The sequence below is a fragment of the Physella acuta genome, unplaced genomic scaffold (genome assembly GCF_028476545.2).
Source record: "Physella acuta isolate Inbredline_101_S28 unplaced genomic scaffold, ASM2847654v3 ptg000329l, whole genome shotgun sequence".
Taxonomy (NCBI): Eukaryota; Metazoa; Mollusca; class Gastropoda; family Physidae; genus Physella; species Physella acuta.
In genome coordinates this window covers 357,227-377,140 of record NW_026731848.1, presented here as the reverse complement: position 1 = coordinate 377,140, position 19,914 = coordinate 357,227, and the positions used below count along the sequence as shown (strand labels likewise).

At 38.2% G+C, this 19,914-nt stretch overlaps 1 protein-coding gene across 1 annotated transcript in view; it reads left to right on the top strand.

Annotated features, from left to right (window-relative positions):
* The window catches only part of LOC131940768 (DNA-binding protein RFX6), a 32,639-nt gene that overhangs the window by 280 nt on the left and 12,445 nt on the right, over positions 1-19,914 (top strand). Inside the window, exons 2-4 of the mRNA XM_059299561.1 lie at positions 6,052-6,229; positions 10,788-10,911; positions 13,469-13,530. Of these exons, the coding sequence (XP_059155544.1) occupies positions 6,052-6,229; positions 10,788-10,911; positions 13,469-13,530 (364 nt within the window). The remainder of the gene's footprint in view (positions 1-6,051; positions 6,230-10,787; positions 10,912-13,468; positions 13,531-19,914) is intronic.

Below are 19,914 nucleotides of genomic sequence, written 5' to 3'. Positions count from 1 at the left end.
ACATAGATGGTTAAACGTACTGGAGATAGCCGGTTAAATGTGCTGGAAATACGTATAAAAATGCAGGACATAGCTGGAAAATTAAGAAAATGTTTTCTCTCATTAAATTCGTGGATTACAATTACATCATTAAGAAATTACGGTCCCTAGAAAAAAAATTACACAATTTTTATAAAAATAAAACTTGTAAAGAGTGTTTATCAATTCGCTTCCAGTGACCACTAGTTTGTGTATAACATTAGTGTCTTTATTATTGGAAAATTAAAATGTTATAATTAAATTCCAGAAAAAAAAACATTTAGACATTCCGCTAAAATGTACCCGAAATGTGTAATAGATCTATATAAAATGATACATTCCGTGTAAAGATATGCAAGGAATTGAATGACCGAGTTGACGAGAATCCTTCCATCTTATTGTTGACATGGATAAAAATCGTGTTTTATTTAGATTTTGCAAGTAAAGCGACAATAAATAAAAGCATTTAAAATTAAGCCTGAAAACAATTCAGAAATATAATATTTTTAAAACAAATGTTATAAAACACTGAAAATAATATTTTGAGTTTAAGGCAACATTTCTAATTATTTTCATCAAGCCTAAATCACAGACGTGTAGTAATTTGTACTAAAAACTTTGCCGGTAGAATTAAAAAATTTAAACCACCCGACCTGGTTCTGCATTTTCATTTTCAATTTCTGTGAAAAATGTAAACAAATTGTTTTTGGCTTTTTAAAAATTGTATTTAGTTTCCGAAAATACTAAAAACACAAAATACATTCAATCTTTAGTTAAGTCCGACAAAAATCAGAAAGTCAGATTTTTATAACCATCCTAATATATAAAAGGCCATGTGCGCTCTTCTCTCTCTCTGTCCGCAAAATATTTTCGCCGGACATCACATCAGAATCTTCAGCGATATATGAATACCTTTATTCGGACTTTTGTTGAAAATAATATGTTAGATGTTTTAAATGTATAACCACAATTTTATTTAAAGAAGAAAAATTAAAATAAAGGCGTATTCGAATGTAGAAAAACAATTTAAATTATGCAACCGGAAAAGTGTTTAAACTTGGGACAAGAACGCATTTAACAATGACGTCGCTTATTGTTTACGCTAAAAAAAGAGCACGAAACTGATGACGTCATCTTCCGAGTTTAGAATAAAAAGAAATGAACTATTCATTCAAATATTATTTAGATCTACGTACGCTATAAAATATATACAATACAATTTTGCTCGGGCTAAACTTAAAAAAAAAATTCTATTAGGATTCTAAATCTAGATATTCTAGATCTAGATATTCTAGATCTAGATCTAGATTATCTAGATCTACGGAAAAACTAGACTTACACAGATGTAGACCCTACCTAGATCTATAATCTATTCAAAATATACATTTCTATACTAAAGTATTTCAGGCCCTAATTACTTTAATGAAATCTTTGTTTATCTATGCAATTCGCTAATCTCTATAATATATAAAGCAAAGTTGTCGGGTGCCCAATAGGGCACTTCCCGGCGCCGCAGGCGCTTCAAATTTGGCAGGATCTTGCCTTGGGGCGAGAGAACACGGGGGCCGGTTGGCCGAAAAGACTACGATGAGGGGGTCAAAACTGACCTCGACTGACCGGCGCCTTTTATGAGCTATAAATCGAAAAAAAATGTCCACGGAGAAACCTCTTCATAACTCCTGAGGGCATAGACCGACCCTCGGGCGAATTAATTAAGCATTCAAATTCTCAATGTTTTCGAAAGCCTAAGCGAAGCTGGGCAGCATGCCTAGTTTTTTAAATAGTATCGTCATGATTTTTTTTAATATTTGAAGAGCCGTTCAAATAATTTCGTGAATAATCTTGGTTGGGTCCATTCAGCCTTCAGTCTAATTACTTTTATTTTATCTGTTTCGCGCAATCAAATTTATTTTTATTTGTAAACGTGTATAATTAAACTTTGTAAATGTGTTTCCTCATATCAAATAACCTCTACATACAACAGAGCGACGTCTGCTATAAAAAAAATTTGAAGGCGCCTTTATTCCGAAATTAAAAGTGTAAGCAGTGTACTAACTTGACCCCCCACCCCTAATCGTGTTCACAGGGGTCATCGAGCTTACTTGAGCTAAACTTGAGAGCAGCTTAAGCTCCAGCTAAACTGTCGGATCAAGATAGGGAGCCACGTCAGCTGTGTCGCGACAAAAGGTCTGGCTAGCCACTCGGCCGTGACCTAAAGGTGCAACAATTTCGATAATCTCAAACCCTAATTGTTTCCTACCAAGTCGGTTGGCGCCGTTTTAGACTTATGCTAGTTTAGACGGCTGACGTAGAAAAAAGCTGTCTGTTTATTTGTAGATAGAAACTACACATTAATTTTAATCTACGTCTGCAAACATTAAAACAACATAAGATAATTTTAAGTTAATTTTCTTCGAAACTGGGAGCATTAACCTAGCATTTCTCTGAATGGCCGCCATGCTTTGAATGACCGTCAGCCGATTATCTCAAGATTGTATGCTTAATATAACAAAACTAGATCGCTCACACTTCCTGGAAGTCGGTATTTGGTTTGACATGGCCAATCCGAGTCCAACAATTAGGGCGAGGGAATATTGACATATATAAGCATGGTGTAAGGTCACCCATAAAATGTGCCCTAATGCCCCAATTGCCCACCTCACTCCCATTTGTGTAAGGTCACCCATAAAATGTGGTGCCCTAATGCCCCAATGCCCCACCTCACTCCCATTTGTGTAAGGTCACCCATAAAATGTGCCCTAATGCCCCAATTCCCCACCTCACTCACATTTTCCTCCTACATTGAGCTTTACATTAACATCAACACAAATTCTGGCGTAAAAACATGTTTGGTAATTTTTGTTTGTTAAATGAAATAGTAACAATAATTCCCTACACGACAAAAACAAAATTTGATATTCCCCTGAATATGTTCCATCAAAAGAACGTCGTCAGGTCTAAAAAGTTTAAATTTTGGTCTAAAAACTGTCACGATTTTAAAGAACGTTTTAGACTTATGTCTGTAGAACATTAGAATATTTCGAGAATATCAAGCAAAATAGAGCCATCGGTCACTATATTTCAACGTTAGAAAATAGTTATTATGCAAAAATATACGCCGTGCTTAATAATTTCGATACGTTATTGAATATTTCAATATATTTTTTGCAATAAAAATATTACGGATAATAAACCGTTACATTTTTAACCAGTAGATATGTTGGGAACGGCAGGGATCTAAAAAAAACGTTATTTTATTGACATTTTTAACACGTAGGGATCCTGGGAACGGCATTAAAACGTTTAATTGACATTTTTAACCAAATATTGAATGTAACTAGTATACAAATAGTGAATCCTACACACATATCTACAGGTCAGATAAATCCATCATAAGCAGGTACACATAGTGTGTAGAAAAATTGCGCTAGAAATGTGACCTGTGGCTTCAGTGTTTAGGTCTACACAAACTTACGTCATGGTGAAGTTGATACAGTTTTAGACATTTTTTTTTTTTTATTTTAACTTTTTTGGTTTATGCCATTACTGGGCGCGTACGATTTTTTTTTTTTTTTACACGCTTGAAAAAAATATTAAAGAGGTCGCCAACTCTAATGATTTATTCTAATCGACCTCTTAACTTTGGTAAAAATCTTAAATAATTTGCATTAATCTTAATACAAAATGTTGACACAAATGTTGACTGTTGTTTCGTTTTATTGTTGTTGTCATGTCGAAAAATTCAATTTTCTAACTAAAGACAATAAAAACAATTAAAGCTTAAATAAATAAAAAATTATTCATTAAAAAAATTAATTAGAAACTTTAGAACAAAAAAAAATCTACAAATTTTGACTAAATAGGTCCAAAAATGAGAGATTTTAAAAATTTCCTTCATATTTTTTCAGTCAGTTTTGTACGATTCATTTGTAATCAATAACATATCAACAATAATTGACAGAAATAATCAATAATCGAACAAGTGCCGGAACAGTTTGTAACTTTAAAAAACATAACTATCATGTGTTTTTAATTTGTTTGAATTGATGGGATATATAATGACCATGTCCACTAAAGTGTTATTTTAATTTAAATACAACCTCAATACAAACGTCACAACAACTATTTTAAAATTGAGACCGCTGGGTATAAACTCGTAAACTTTAAATGTTTATAATGTGGTGCGTTGTAATTAAAATAACTATAGTTTAAAAACACCCGACTGTTTAACTTTTGAAGGACTTTACTTAAGATAGGATGTATTTTTTAGGTTTTATTGGTTTCGGTAACTAAACACAATTTTTAAAAGGAAAAAAACAATTTGGTTGTTTACATTTTATCACAGGAAATGTCAACAAAAATGGCAAAACTGTGTCATGCGTTTTTTTTTATTTTAATTTATATATTTTCAAATTTTATCGGCAAAGTTTTGAGTACATATTAGATCTACTACTGAGTGGGGTTTTCAGAATATCGATCACGGAGTCCCTGTACAGCTAGTCAGTGTTTGTATTACGAAAGTGAAACATCCGGTTATAACAGACTTGATAAAATAAATAGAAATGTAGCTTTAAACTAAAAAAAAAATTTCAAGTTCTCTGGATTTGAAAATTATTACATTGATTCTTTAAAAAAAATTTAATGAATTATTTTCAGGTTTAAGTTTTTATATTTATATTTTTGAAGGCCGCTTTGATAGTGACATCTATATAAAAAAAAAATCAAGGTTTTTAAAATCCACGTCAACAATAATAATTGTCAAACTTAGCCGCCTCCATTTTGGAATACAAATATTGATAAGTAGTGTACAGCGCAAAAAAATCACAAGATTAAATATAACAAGTTTATCTATAAGCAAAGAAAAGAAGAAAATTAAAATGATTTTCATTAAATATAACAACGCACTACGATTCATTTGACTTTCAAGCAAAGAGTGGGTAGTATTATTGATTCATTATGTAATACAAACGTCTAGAAATTGGTAGGCACAACTCTAAATATAAATAGGCCTACAAACATTTTTATTTAAATAAAGTACCGATAAATACTATATTTTCTCATCTTATATAAATACCATAAAACTCAAATACTGCTAAAGCTGATCGTTTTAATATTCAGTTGCAACTGAATGCCCTTGATAAAATTGTATGAGCGACCCGCTCTTTTCTCTACAGTAAATAAGTAGCGGAACGTTCCTATATTGAAAGACAATCCAATCGGGCATTTGTCGCATTTGGGCAAGTGTCCATTCGGGAATTTGTCGCATTCGGGCAAGTGTCCATTCGGGCATTTGTCGCATTCGGGCAAGTGTCCATTCCGGCATTTGTCGCGTTCGGGCAAGTGTCCATTCGGGCATTTGTTGCATTCGGGCAAGTGTCCATTGGGCATTTGTCGCATTCGGGCACGTGTCGATTCGGACATTTGTTGCATTCGGGAAAGTGTCTATTGGGCATTTGTCGCATTCGGGCACGTGTCGATTCGGGCATTTGTTGCATTCGGGAAAGTGTCTATTGGGCATTTGTCGCATTCGGGCAAGTGTCCATTCGGGCATTTGTCGCATTCGGGCAAGTGTCCGTTCGGGCATTTGTCGCATTCGGGCAAGTGTCCATTGGGCATTTGTCGCATTCGGGCAAGTGTCGCTTTCGGGCAAGTGTCCATTCGGGCAAGTGTCCATTTGGGCAAGTGTCCATTCGGGCATTTGTCGCATTCGGGCAAGTGTCCATTCGGGCAAGTGTCCGGCTCCCTTATCCTATTATACCGTATTTGGGGATGATGTGGCGATTTGTGTGTAAAGGGTGGTGTTGGTAGATGTGGGTGGAGGCGTGGGTCGGTATAAAGAAAAGGGGTTGGGGGATGAGCATGGGCGGGGAGGGGGAAGATTTGGTGGATCTAGTCTATGTATAGCGAGTCGACTGAAACTATACCTCCAATCTTATATTAAGCATTAGAGTACTATACTTTCACCTAATGGTAAACGTTGAATCAGGTATATGACAGAGCTGGTACAGCACTTAACACTTGCTTTACTTCCAGACCCAGGAACGAAACCTCTGGCTGCCCTGGTCGATGAGGACGACGAGCCTGGGGAGGAGGACAGCCATGAGGGACCGGACAGCAAGGAGGCGACGTCTGCTGACCAGCTGCTCGCCAAGAAGACAGTGGCTCAAGTGATGAAGGACAAGAAAAAACAAACCCACCTCACCTTGCAGTGGTCAGTTCTTATCTTCATCTAACTAGAGCGGTCAACATTTGAAATGCCATTGTCCCCACCTTCATCTAACTAGAGCGGTCAACATTTGAAATGCCATTGTCCCCACCTTCATCTAACTAGAGCGGTCAACATTTGTAATGCCATTGTCCCCACCTTCATCTAACTAGAGCGGTCAACATTTGAAATGCCATTGTCCCCACCTTCATCTAACTAGAGCGGTCAACATTTGAAATGCCATTGTCCCCACCTTCATCTAACTAGAGCGGTCAACATTTGAAATGCCATTGTCCCCACCTTCATCTAACTAGAGCGGTCAACATTTGTAATGCCATTGTCCCCACCTTCATCTAACTAGAGCGGTCAACATTTGTAATGCCATTGTCCCCACCTTCATCTAACTAGAGCGGTCAACATTTGAAATGCCATTGTCCCCACCTTCATCTAACTAGAGCGGTCAACATTTGTAATGCCATTGTCCCCACCTTCATCTAACTAGAGCGGTCAACATTTGAAATGCCATTGTCCCCACCTTCATCTAACTAGAGCGGTCAACATTTGTAATGCCATTGTCCCCACCTTCATCTAACTAGAGCGGTCAACATTTGAAATGCCATTGTCCCCACCTTCATCTAACTAGAGCGGTCAACATTTGTAATGCCATTGTCCCCACCTTCATCTAACTAGAGCGGTCAACATTTGTAATGCCATTGTCCCCACCTTCATCTAACTAGAGCGGTCAACATTTGAAATGCCATTGTCCCCACCTTCATCTAACTAGAGCGGTCAACATTTGTAATGCCATTGTCCCCACCTTCATCTAACTAGAGCGGTCAACATTTGAAATGCCATTGTCCCCACCTTCATCTAACTAGAGCGGTCAACATTTGTAATGCCATTGTCCCCACCTCCATCTAACTAGAGCGGTCAACATTTGAAATGCCATTGTCCCCACCTTCATCTAACTAGAGCGGTCAACATTTGTAATGCCATTGTCCCCACCTTCATCTAACTAGAGCGGTCAACATTTGTAATGCCATTGTCCCCACCTTCATCTAACTAGAGCGGTCAACATTTGAAATGCCATTGTCCCCACCTTCATCTAACTAGAGCGGTCAACATTTGTAATGCCATTGTCCCCACCTTCATCTAACTAGAGCGGTCAACATTTGAAATGCCATTGTCCCCACCTTCATCTAACTAGAGCGGTCAACATTTGAAATGCCATTGTCCCCACCTTCATCTAACTAGAGCGGTCAACATTTGAAATGCCATTGTCCCCACCTTCATCTAACTAGAGCGGTCAACATTTGTAATGCCATGGTCCCCACCTTCATCTAACTAGAGCGGTCAACATTTGTAATGCCATTGTCCCCACCTTCATCTAACTAGAGCGGTCAACATTTGTAATGCCATTGTCCCCACCTCCATCTAACTAGAGCGGTCAACATTTGAAATGCCATTGTCCCCACCTTCATCTAACTAGAGCGGTCAACATTTGTAATGCCATTTTCCCCACCTTCATCTAACTAGACGTAGCGCACTCGACATATGTAATGGCATAGTCCACAGTGGCGTTACTAGTTCTGGTGACATCCGATGTATGTTTGAGTTTGTGTGTTTCTCTCTGTGTGTGTGTGTGTTTGTTTTCTTGTCACCTTCATCACTGGTGTTATTATATTGTAGGTGCTATAGCCCTTATTGTTCATATTATAGTGAACGATTTCAGTGAGCGATTTCAGTGAGCAATTTCGGTGAGCGATTTCTGTGAGTGATTTCTGTGAGCGATTTCGGTGAGCCATTTCAGTGAGCGATTTCAGTGAACGATTTCAGTGAGCGATTTCAGTGAGCAGTTTTAGAGAGTGATTCAAGTGAACAATTTCAGTGAGCGATTTCAGTGAGCGATTTCAGTGAGCGATTTCAGTGAGCAGTTTTAGAGAGCGATTCAAGTGAGTGATTTTAGTGAGTGATTTCAGTGAGTGATTCAAGTGAGTGATTTCAGTGAGTGATTCAAGTGAGTGAATTGACCCAGAGGCCCAACGAGGCAGGTAATGAAAGCCTTTCTCTGTTGGGCCACGAAGTTAGCGGATGTTATCTCGCAAGCGAAAGCGAACAAACAAAAATGCGATACCCGTTTCGTCCGTTGCGATAAGTTCTAATGGGGCGCTGCGTCGAAATTCCGGTGTCACCAAGAGGAAAGTACCCGATAAAAAACTTTCCCGGCTGCCGTTCAACCGCTGGGGAGGGGGGAGGGAGGGGAGTGTGTGGTTAGTGCGTGCTACGGACAGGGATAGTGCCGATGAGATAATTAATGGCTGATTGATGTATTGGACACACCAACAACTGCAGTAGAGCAGAATGACAAAGTCGAGGTCTCTGGAGCGGGTCTAGAGAAACTTCTACAGCTGAACTAGAAATGTCACAGTGGGGAACATACAAAGTTGGCCTAGAGAAACTTCTACAGCTGACCTAAAAAATGCAGGCGTCGCATTCATTTTTTAAATGCTCTAGCAAGCTGTGAGTGGCGTCTATGTTTTAAAATATCTGATCAGTCTGTTTGTGTGTGTATCGATTACTATTTTTTTTTACAATGACTGCAATTGTTACTGTATGGTTGAGAGCAGTGTTTCTTTCAGGCATCTCTTTGGGGAGGGGGCAATAACCCTTCCCCATTTACCCACCCCTCCCCCTGTCGCACTCACACCATACAGTCACTGGGTCAGACAAAGTCGCTTACCCCCCCCCTCGGGATGACATCATTTATGGTCGGCCCTTATTGCTGCTATCCTTTCAACAACCCATTAAGTCTAGACATGTTTTAAGCATGCAACTTATGGGATTACTGGATTATCGGTTACCTAGCTAAGTCTTCCTCCCAACGATTAATGGATTATCACTGGAGAACTATCTGGCTTCATCCAATCCAAGTTCGGGATTGCATAGTCCGAGGGAGCAGCCAGCACACACCCGTCCCCCATACCCCGCCCCTCGCCGCACCCTCCTGAAGGGTCAGATCACTGCCCAAGGGCTCTCCTGTTATCGCCAGTCACGTGATGCAGGATGTATTAGGCTCTTGTTGGCCCTCCGTGAGCTGCTGATGGCTCTTGTTGGCCCTACGTGAGCCGCTGATGGCTCTTGTTGGCCCTCCATGGCTCTTGTGTTCGCCAGCTAATGGCGTGTGTATGCTACCGGCTTTTACACCTTTTAGCGGTGAGGGGGGGGGGTGCATCTGTGTGTGTGGGCTTAAAGGGCAGGGGGGCGGGGTGTCCGTTACACGAAGGTTTAACAAATAGACACCGCCCATTTGCAATTTTGAAGTAACGTAAATACAATGGGGTCTACGACAAGTACACAAAAGACACTTGCTCGATTGCGACAAATGCCAGAATTGTAGATTAGCAGCCTTTAATATCAGGGGATGGTTGTAGCTACTGAGGTAGCACTTACCGTCTGCAATATCGGGGATGGTGGTAGCCACCGATGTAGCACCACCTCTGTAATATCCGGGGTTAATGATTAGCGCTAACCCAAGCTTTGAGATTAAAGCATTATTGCAAATACATTCAGCTAGGGAAATTAGTTATACATTTGGCACAATGAAACCAAATTCTTTTATTTAAAACAAATCTCATGGTGCAAACAAACAAACATCTAGACAGTTACACTTCCTTTTCTAGACCCTAACATTGTATGTATCGATGTGCGAATATTGAGTTAAACAAATAACATATTTTCACAACACTGAGACCTTAATTCAAGTGTTAAGAGCAGACGTAGATCTTATTGAAAAGTATTGTGACCACAGGTATATGACACGTATTGTTAAACTCAAGTAACTTATTGAAAAGTATTGTGACCACAGGTATATGAAACGTATTGTTAAACTCAAGTAACCTTGAACTGCCACAGTAAGTCAGGTGGTTGCCGTGCCTTATCTCAATACATAAAACATAGTTTATCTCCCTTTATCATTTCGTTACCTCCCTTTAGCAGATCGTTACTTCCCTTTATCAGAACTAAGCTGAACTCATCTCAATGTACACCTTAACTTTGCTATTGCTGAACCAAATATCCCCCCCCCCCCCCCAACCTATTGTGAATTTGCAAATGTATTAAGAGATGTATTACTGTGTACATATATAAATTGTTATATATATATATATATATATATATATATATATATATATATATATATATATATATATATATACTGTTTCTTTTCGGGAAACAGACCGGGAATTTTCAAAAAGACACTTGTCCAAATGCCGTTTGCCTAAAGGCCGTTTTCCCGAATGAACGTTTGCCCAAATACACCACATGAACTTGTCGCACTCAGACAAATGTTCATTCGGGCGTTTGTTATAGACCCTTTTAAAATCAGATGCTTTTTTAATGACAGGAATTGATGTGTCGCTTTAAAAGCATTCTATGTTGTTTAGTAAGCCATCTCTGTTGTTTTGAAAGCCATTTGTGTTGATGTCGTAGGTTGGATGAGAACTACTTTATCTGTGAGGGTGTGTGTCTGTCTTTAATTGAAAGCCTATCTCTGTTGGTGTCGTAGGTTGGATGAGAACTACTGTATCTGTGAGGGTGTGTGCCTGCCCAGGTGTATCCTCTACTCACATTACCTGGACTTCTGCAGGAAGGAACGTCTGGAACCTGCATGTGCCGCCACATTTGGCAAGGTCAGTACTGCTGTTTGAGGGGGGGGGTGTGAGGGGAGGGGTAGCTTGTGACCTTCGACAAGGTCGATTCTGTCACATTCGCTTTGGTGATGGTGCTAACAGACTTCTCTCGGTAACTTGTTTATATTTAAATGAATTCGAGTATTTGAAGCTTTCTACAGAAATACGATTTTAAATTGGGATTTCAAGGTTGTTTTTTTTCAAACTATATCGATCCACCCTCAAATCATTTTTTTTTGTTTCAAAAAGAAAAAAAAATATAATTAAAAAATAATTGTAACACCATTAACTCGTTAAGATTGATATCTCATTGACCTTCATTAATAGCATCGACATGGAAAACTATTATAGTACAGGTTAATTAACTTAAAATCATGCGCAGCGTCATAAGACATACTGGGCTAAATAATATTTGTATGACACGTCTGCAGGTGTATCAACTGATTAGACGTATGTGTTGTATTAATGTCTTCTATAACAAAACAAAATTTCAATGAAAAGAAAAAAAAACACATTTTATTTTTCTCATAACCACATCACAACTGACCACAAATTAAGCTTTACTAGGTCATGCCATTGATAAATTATACAAAATGACTGAAAATGTACAACGAATATTGGTGTTTAGGCTTTATAGTCAAAGAACCTATCCAATGAAAAGGTTTATATGACTCATAAATGATGGTGGATCTGTTTAAATTATATCCAATCATAGTTTCTTTTACAAAGGTGAAAAGGTCAGATTAAAATTTTGGCTTACTGTATGCTAATTGAAATGTTGTAAAAACAAAACAAGAACTACTTTGGAATTCTCTGTAATTTAAAAACGACTTTTGAAATATTACTTTTTTTTCAGCAATAGTTTTAATAAATTTAAAAAACATTTGCGACTTCTAAGAAGTCAAAAGAATTTGGTCCATGTCAACATCAATGCTGGGGTCCTATTGGACCAATGCTACCGTATGCCTACTACTGAATGCCCACCACACAACTACATCCCACTAATGTCCCGCTGTGCTACAGGGCATATTGTTTTATCTACTACTGAATGCCCGCTGCCCACTACACAACTACATCCCACTAATGTCCCGCTGTGCTACAGGGCATATTGTTTTATCTACTACTGAATGCCTGCTGCCCGCTGCCCACCACACAACTACATCCCACTAATGCCCCGCTGTGCTACAGGGCATATTGTTTTATCTACTACTGAATGCCCACCACACAACTACATCACACTAATGCCCCGCTGTGCTACTGGACACATTGTTTTATCTACTACTGAATGCCCACCACACAACTACATCCCACTAATGCCCCGCTGTGCTACAGGGCATATTGTTTTATCTACTACTGAATGCCCACCACACAACTACATCCCACTAATGCCCCGCTGTGCTATAGGGCATATTGTTTTATCTACTACTGAAAGCCCGCTGCCCACCACACAACTACATCCCACTAATGTCCCGCTGTGCTGCAGGGCATATTGTTTTATCTACTACTGAATGCCCGCTGCCCACTACATCACACTAATGCCCCGCTGTGCTACTGGACACATTGTTTTATCTACTACTGAATGCCCACCACACAACTACATCACACTAATGCCCCGCTGTGCCACAGGGCACATTGTTTTATCTACTACTGAATGCCCACCACACAACTACATCCCACTAATGCCCCGATGTGCTACAGGGCATATTGTTTTATCTACTACTGAATGCCCGCTGCCCACTACATCACACTAATGTCCCGCTGTGCTACAGGGCACATTGTTTTATCTACTACTGAATGCCCGCTGCCCACTACATCCCACTAATGCCCCGATGTGCTACAGGGCACATTATTTTATCCCAGGGAAAGTTCCCGAGCCTCACCGTCCCAGCTATCGCCACAATGCTCGGATTAAGATAAGGCGGTTTACCCCGTGACGTCACACGTCTGCTATCTGCGGCATACAGTGGCGGCACACCGTGTTTTGAGTCCAACAGACGACAAACTCAGATAAACGTCACGTGACCGTTTGATCTGCCGGCTGCTTTCATCCCGTGCACCCGCGTGTGGGGCCGATTTTTCCCATATTAAATTATTTGTTTCATCCCTTTCTTCCCAGGTCCGTTTTTTTTTACTGAAACAAAGATACCTAAAAATAAAAACACTTCTTAAATCCGTAATTTATTCCAAACCATGAAATAGTTCCTAGCAATATTAAGTGTTCGATATTTAATTGGTTTGATGTGTACTGTAAAACTAACTTATGATTCAGTTAAGGGGTCCTAACTTGTGTAGATCAACGGTAAGGGGCCCTAATTCGTGTAGATCAACGGTAAGGGGTCATAACTCGTGTATAAGGGGCCATAACTGATGTAGATCAACGTTGAACTAATCTCCAGACTCCATGCTGACATTAGGCACCAAAACACAGTCTACCTGACACTAATCCTCAGACACAATATTATGTACATGTACCTTCCGGCATCAATTCTAACAGAGTGTAACCTTACAATTTCTTTTGATTTTTCACAAGTTTTGTCTTCTGTATTCTGTACTGCAGACCATCCGTCAAAAGTTTCCACATCTGACCACAAGAAGACTGGGGACCAGAGGTCACTCAAAGTAAGGTCTTGTTCTAATCTTGGTACAACAACTGTCTACATCTTGTTCTAATCTTTGTATAACATCTGTCTACATCTCGCTCTAAACTTTGTCTTACAAATGTCTACATCTCACTCTAAACTTTGTCTTACAACTGTCTACATCTTGTTCCAATCTTTGTCTAACATCCGTCTACATCTTGTTCCAATCTATGTATGACATCTGTCTACATCTTGTTCCAATCTTTGTATAACAACTGTCTACATCTTGTTCCAATCTTTGTATAACAACTGTCTACATCTTGTTCCAATCTTTGTATAACAACTGTCTACATCTTGTACCAATCTTTGTATGACAACTGTCTAAATCTCGCTCTAAACTTTGTCTTACCAGCTTTTGATTATATCAACCCATCGTCTATCTCTAAATCTCGCGACATTTTAATCTGCTCCTACCGAGTGAATGTTTTTAAAACTATTTGAGTTTTGGTTGACAAAACGAAAATGTATTCATCTTGACCAATGCCACATAAACAGCTAGCCATTAAATTTATATGTATATTTGTATATCTGTATAAACCAGTTAGCTGTGTAGGTCAGAGAGAATAATTGCTATCACATTATCAAACATGTAAGCCTCAGCTAATTAACTAAAATTTACCTTGGATGGTGGTAGTGTTGCAGCTAGTTTACCAAAAATTATGCAAGATAAAGTTCAGAAAAAAAGAAACCAAGTAGGTCTATGATCAATAATTTATGCGGAATATTATTGATCAGGTGGAATAAGTTCTTTTACTTGACCGAGAAAAGAAAGGGTAGTTCATTTATTTTTAAAATATTTTAAATTAGCATTCACACTTTGTTTGTAGAACTAAATTAAAATTTTGTTGCATTAAAATATCAACTTAAATATGAAAATTCCATCGCCTTAGTATATAATACATTTCAGACATCAGATTTAAATAATTATCAACTAAGTATATGCCTCTAGGTATGATTGTCTTACAATCAAATGTCTGCCTCTAGGTAGAGATGGTCTTCTAGGTATGACTGTCTTATAATCACATGTCTTCTTTTATGTATGATTGCCTTACAATCAAATGTCTGCCTCTAGGTATGATTGTCTTACAATCAAATGTCTGCCTCTAGGTATGATTGTCTTACAATCAAATGTCTGCCTCTAGGTATGATTGTCTTACAATCAAATGTCTGCCTCTAGGTATGTTTGTCTTACAATCAAATGTCTGCCTCTAGGTATGAATGTCTTACAATCAAATGTCTGCCTCTAGTTAGTGATTGTCTTATATTCAAATGTCTGCCTCTAGTTAGAGATTGTCTTACAATCAAATGTCTGCCTCTAGGTATGATTGTCTTACAATCAAATGTCTGCCTCTAGGTAGAGATGGTCTTCTAGGTATGACTGTCTTATAATCACATGTCTTCTTTTATGTATGATTGCCTTACAATCAAATGTCTGCCTCTAGGTATGATTGTCTTACAATCAAATGTCTGCCTCTAGGTATGACTGTCTTATAATCAAATGTCTGCTTTTATGTATGGTTGTCTTACAATCAAATGTCTGCCTCTAGGTATGATTCTTTTTCCCCTCAAATGTCTGCCTCTAGGTATGATTGTCTTACAATCAAATGTCTGCCTCTAGGTATGATTGTCTTACAATCAAATGTCTGCCTCTAGGTATGATTGTCTTACAATCAAATGTGTGCCTCTAGCTAGAAATTGTCTTACAATCAAATGTCTGTCTCTAGCTAGAGATTGTCTTACAATCAAATGTCTGCCTCTAGGTATGATTGTCTTACAATCAAATGTCTGCCTCTAGGTATGTTTGTCTTACAATCAAATGTCTGCCTCTAGGTATGTTTGTCTTACAATCAAATGTCTGCCTCTAGCTAGAAATTGTCTTACAATCAAATGTCTGCCTCTAGGTATGATTGTCTTACAATCAAATGTCTGCCTCTAGGTATGATTGTCTTACAATCAAATGTCTGCCTCTAGGTATGTTTGTCTTACAATCAAATGTCTGCCTCTAGGTATGAATGTCTTACAATCAAATGTCTGCCTCTAGTTAGAGATTGTCTTATATTCAAATGTCTGCCTCTAGTTAGAGATTGTCTTACAATCAAATGTCTGCCTCTAGGTATGATTGTCTTACAATCAAATGTCTGCCTCTAGGTATGATTGTCTTACAATCAAATGTCTGCCTCTAGGTATGATTGTCTTACAATCAAATGTCTGCCTCTAGGTATGATTGGCTTACAATCAAATGTCTGCCTCTGTGTACAGATTGTCTTATATTCAAATGTCTGCCTCTAGGTATAGATGGTCTTACAATCAAATGTCTGCCTCTAGGTATAGATGGTCTTACAATCAAATGTCTGCCTCTAGGTATAGATGGTCTTACAATCAAATGTCTGCCTCTAGGTAGAGATTGTCTTATATTCAAATGTCTGCCTCTAGTTAGAGATTGTCTTATATTCAAATGTCTGCCTCTAGTTAGAGATTGTCTTACAATCAAATGTCTGCCTCTAGGTATGATTGTCTTACAATCAAATGTCTGCCTCTAGGTATGATTGTCTTACAATCACATGTCTGCCTCTAGGTATGATTGTCATACAATCAAATGTCTGCCTCTAGGTATGATTGGCTTACAATCAAATGTCTGCCTCTGTGTACAGATTGTCTTATATTCAAATGTCTGCCTCTAGGTATAGATGGTCTTACAATCAAATGTCTGCCTCTAGGTATGATTGTCTTACAATCAAATGTCTGCCTCTAGGTATGATTGTCTTACAATCAAATGTGTGCCTCTAGCTAGAAATTGTCTTACAATCAAATGTCTGTCTCTAGCTAGAGATTGTCTTACAATCAAATGTCTGCCTCTAGGTATGATTGTCTTACAATCAAATGTCTGCCTCTAGGTATGTTTGTCTTACAATCAAATGTCTGCCTCTAGGTATGTTTGTCTTACAATCAAATGTCTGCCTCTAGCTAGAAATTGTCTTACAATCAAATGTCTGCCTCTAGGTATGATTGTCTTACAATCAAATGTCTGCCTCTAGGTATGATTGTCTTACAATCAAATGTCTGCCTCTAGGTATGTTTGTCTTACAATCAAATGTCTGCCTCTAGGTATGAATGTCTTACAATCAAATGTCTGCCTCTAGTTAGTGATTGTCTTATATTCAAATGTCTGCCTCTAGTTAGAGATTGTCTTACAATCAAATGTCTGCCTCTAGGTATGATTGTCTTACAATCAAATGTCTGCCTCTAGGTATGATTGTCTTACAATCAAATGTCTGCCTCTAGGTATGATTGTCTTACAATCAAATGTCTGCCTCTAGGTATGATTGGCTTACAATCAAATGTCTGCCTCTGTGTACAGATTGTCTTATATTCAAATGTCTGCCTCTAGGTATAGATGGTCTTACAATCAAATGTCTGCCTCTAGGTATAGATGGTCTTATAATCAAATGTCTGCCTCTAGGTATAGATGGTCTTACAATCAAATGTCTGCCTCTAGGTAGAGATTGTCTTATATTCAAATGTCTGCCTCTAGGTATAGATGGTCTTACAATCAAATGTCTGCCTTTAGGTATAGATGGTCTTACAATCAAATGTCTGCCTCTAGGTAGAGATTGTCTTATATTCAAATGTCTGCCTCTAGTTAGAGATTGTCTTATATTCAAATGTCTGCCTCTAGTTAGAGATTGTCTTACAATCAAATGTCTGCCTCTAGGTATGATTGTCTTACAATCAAATGTCTGCCTCTAGGTATGATTGTCTTACAATCACATGTCTGCCTCTAGGTATGATTGTCATACAATCAAATGTCTGCCTCTAGGCATGATTGGCTTACAATCAAATGTCTGCCTCTGTGTACAGATTGTCTTATATTCAAATGTCTGCCTCTAGGTATAGATGGTCTTACAATCAAATGTCTGCCTCTAGTTATAGATGGTCTTACAATCAAATGTCTGCCTCTAGGTAGAGATTGTCTTATATTCAAATGTCTGCCTCTAGGTATAGATGTTCTTACAATCAAATGTCTGCCTTTAGGTATAGATGGTCTTACAATCAAATGTCTGCCTCTAGGTAGAGATTGTCTTATATTCAAATGTCTGCCTCTAGTTAGAGATTGTCTTATATTCAAATTTCTGCCTCTAGTTAGAGATTGTCTTACAATCAATGTCTGCCTCTAGGTATGATTGTCTTACAATCAAATGTCTGCCTCTAGGTATGATTGTCTTACAATCAAATGTCTGCCTCTAGGTATGATTGTCTTACAATCAAATGTCTGCCTCTAGGTATGATTGGCTTACAATCAAATGTCTGCCTCTGTGTACAGATTGTCTTATATTCAAATGTCTGCCTCTAGGTATAGATGGTCTTACAATCAAATGTCTGCCTCTAGGTATAGATGGTCTTACAATCAAATGTCTGCCTCTAGGTATAGATGGTCTTACAATCAAATGTCTGCCTCTAGGTAGAGATTGTCGTATATTCAAATGTCTGCCTCTAGGTATAGATGGTCTTACAATCAAATGTCTGCCTTTAGGTATAGATGGTCTTACAATCAAATGTCTGCCTCTAGGTTGAGATTGTCTTATATTCAAATGTCTGCCTCTAGTTAGAGATTGTCTTATATTCAAATGTCTGCCTCTAGTTAGAGATTGTCTTACAATCAAATGTCTGCCTCTAGGTATGATTGTCTTACAATCAAATGTCTGCCTCTAGGTATGATTGTCTTACAATCAAATGTCTGCCTCTAGGTATGATTGTCTTACAATCAAATGTCTGCCTCTAGGTATGATTGGCTTACAATCAAATGTCTGCCTCTGTGTACAGATTGTCTTATATTCAAATGTCTGCCTCTAGGTATAGATGGTCTTACAATCAAATGTCTGCCTCTAGGTATAGATGGTCTTACAATCAAATGTCTGCCTCTAGGTATAGATGGTCTTACAATCAAATGTCTGCCTCTAGGTAGAGATTGTCTTATATTCAAATGTCTGCCTCTAGGTATAGATGGTCTTACAATCAAATGTCTGCCTTTAGGTATAGATGGTCTTACAATCAAATGTCTGCCTCTAGGTTGAGATTGTCTTATATTCAAATGTCTGCCTCTAGTTAGAGATTGTCTTATATTCAAATGTCTGCCTCTAGTTAGAGATTGTCTTACAATCAAATGTCTGCCTCTAGGTATGATTGTCTTACAATCAAATGTCTGCCTCTAGGTATGATTGTCTTACAATCAAATGTCTGCCTCTAGGTATGATTGTCTTACAATCAAATGTCTGCCTCTAGGTATGATTGGCTTACAATCAAATGTCTGCCTCTGTGTACAGATTGTCTTATATTCAAATGTCTGCCTCTAGTTATAGATGGTCTTACAATCAAATGTCTGCCTCTAGGTAGAGATTGTCTTATATTCAAATGTCTGCCTCTAGGTATAGATGGTCTTACAATCAAATGTCTGCCTTTAGGTATAGATGGTCTTACAATCAAATGTCTGCCTCTAGGTAGAGATTGTCTTATATTCAAATGTCTGCCTCTAGTTAGAGATTGTCTTATATTCAAATGTCTGCCTCTAGTTAGAGATTGTCTTACAATCAAATGTCTGCCTCTAGGTATGATTGGCTTACAATCAAATGTCTGCCTCTAGGTATGATTGTCTTACAATCAAATGTCTGCCTCTAGGTATGATTGTCTTACAATCAAATGTCTGCCTCTAGGTATGATTGGCTTACAATCAAATGTCTGCCTCTGTGTACAGATTGTCTTATATTCAAATGTCTGCCTCTAGGTATAGATGGTCTTACAATCAAATGTCTGCCTCTAGTTATAGATGGTCTTACAATCAAATGTCTGCCTCTAGGTAGAGATTGTCTTATATTCAAATGTCTGCCTCTAGGTATAGATGGTCTTACAATCAAATGTCTGCCCTTAGGTATAGATGGTCTTACAATCAAATGTCTGCCTCTAGGTAGAGATTGTCTTATATTCAAATGTCTGCCTCTAGTTATAGATGGTCTTACAATCAAATGTCTGCCTCTAGGTAGAGATTGTCTTATATTCAAATGTCTGCCTCTAGGTATAGATGGTCTTACAATCAAATGTCTGCCTTTAGGTATAGATGGTCTTACAATCAAATGTCTGCCTCTAGGTAGAGATTGTCTTATATTCAAATGTCTGCCTCTAGTTAGAGATTGTCTTATATTCAAATGTCTGCCCCTAGTTAGAGATTGTCTTACAATCAAATGTCTGCCTCTAGGTATGATTGTCTTACAATCAAATGTCTGCCTCTAGGTATGATTGTCTTACAATCAAATGTCTGCCTCTAGGTATGATTGTCTTACAATCAAATGTCTGCCTCTAGGTATGATTGGCT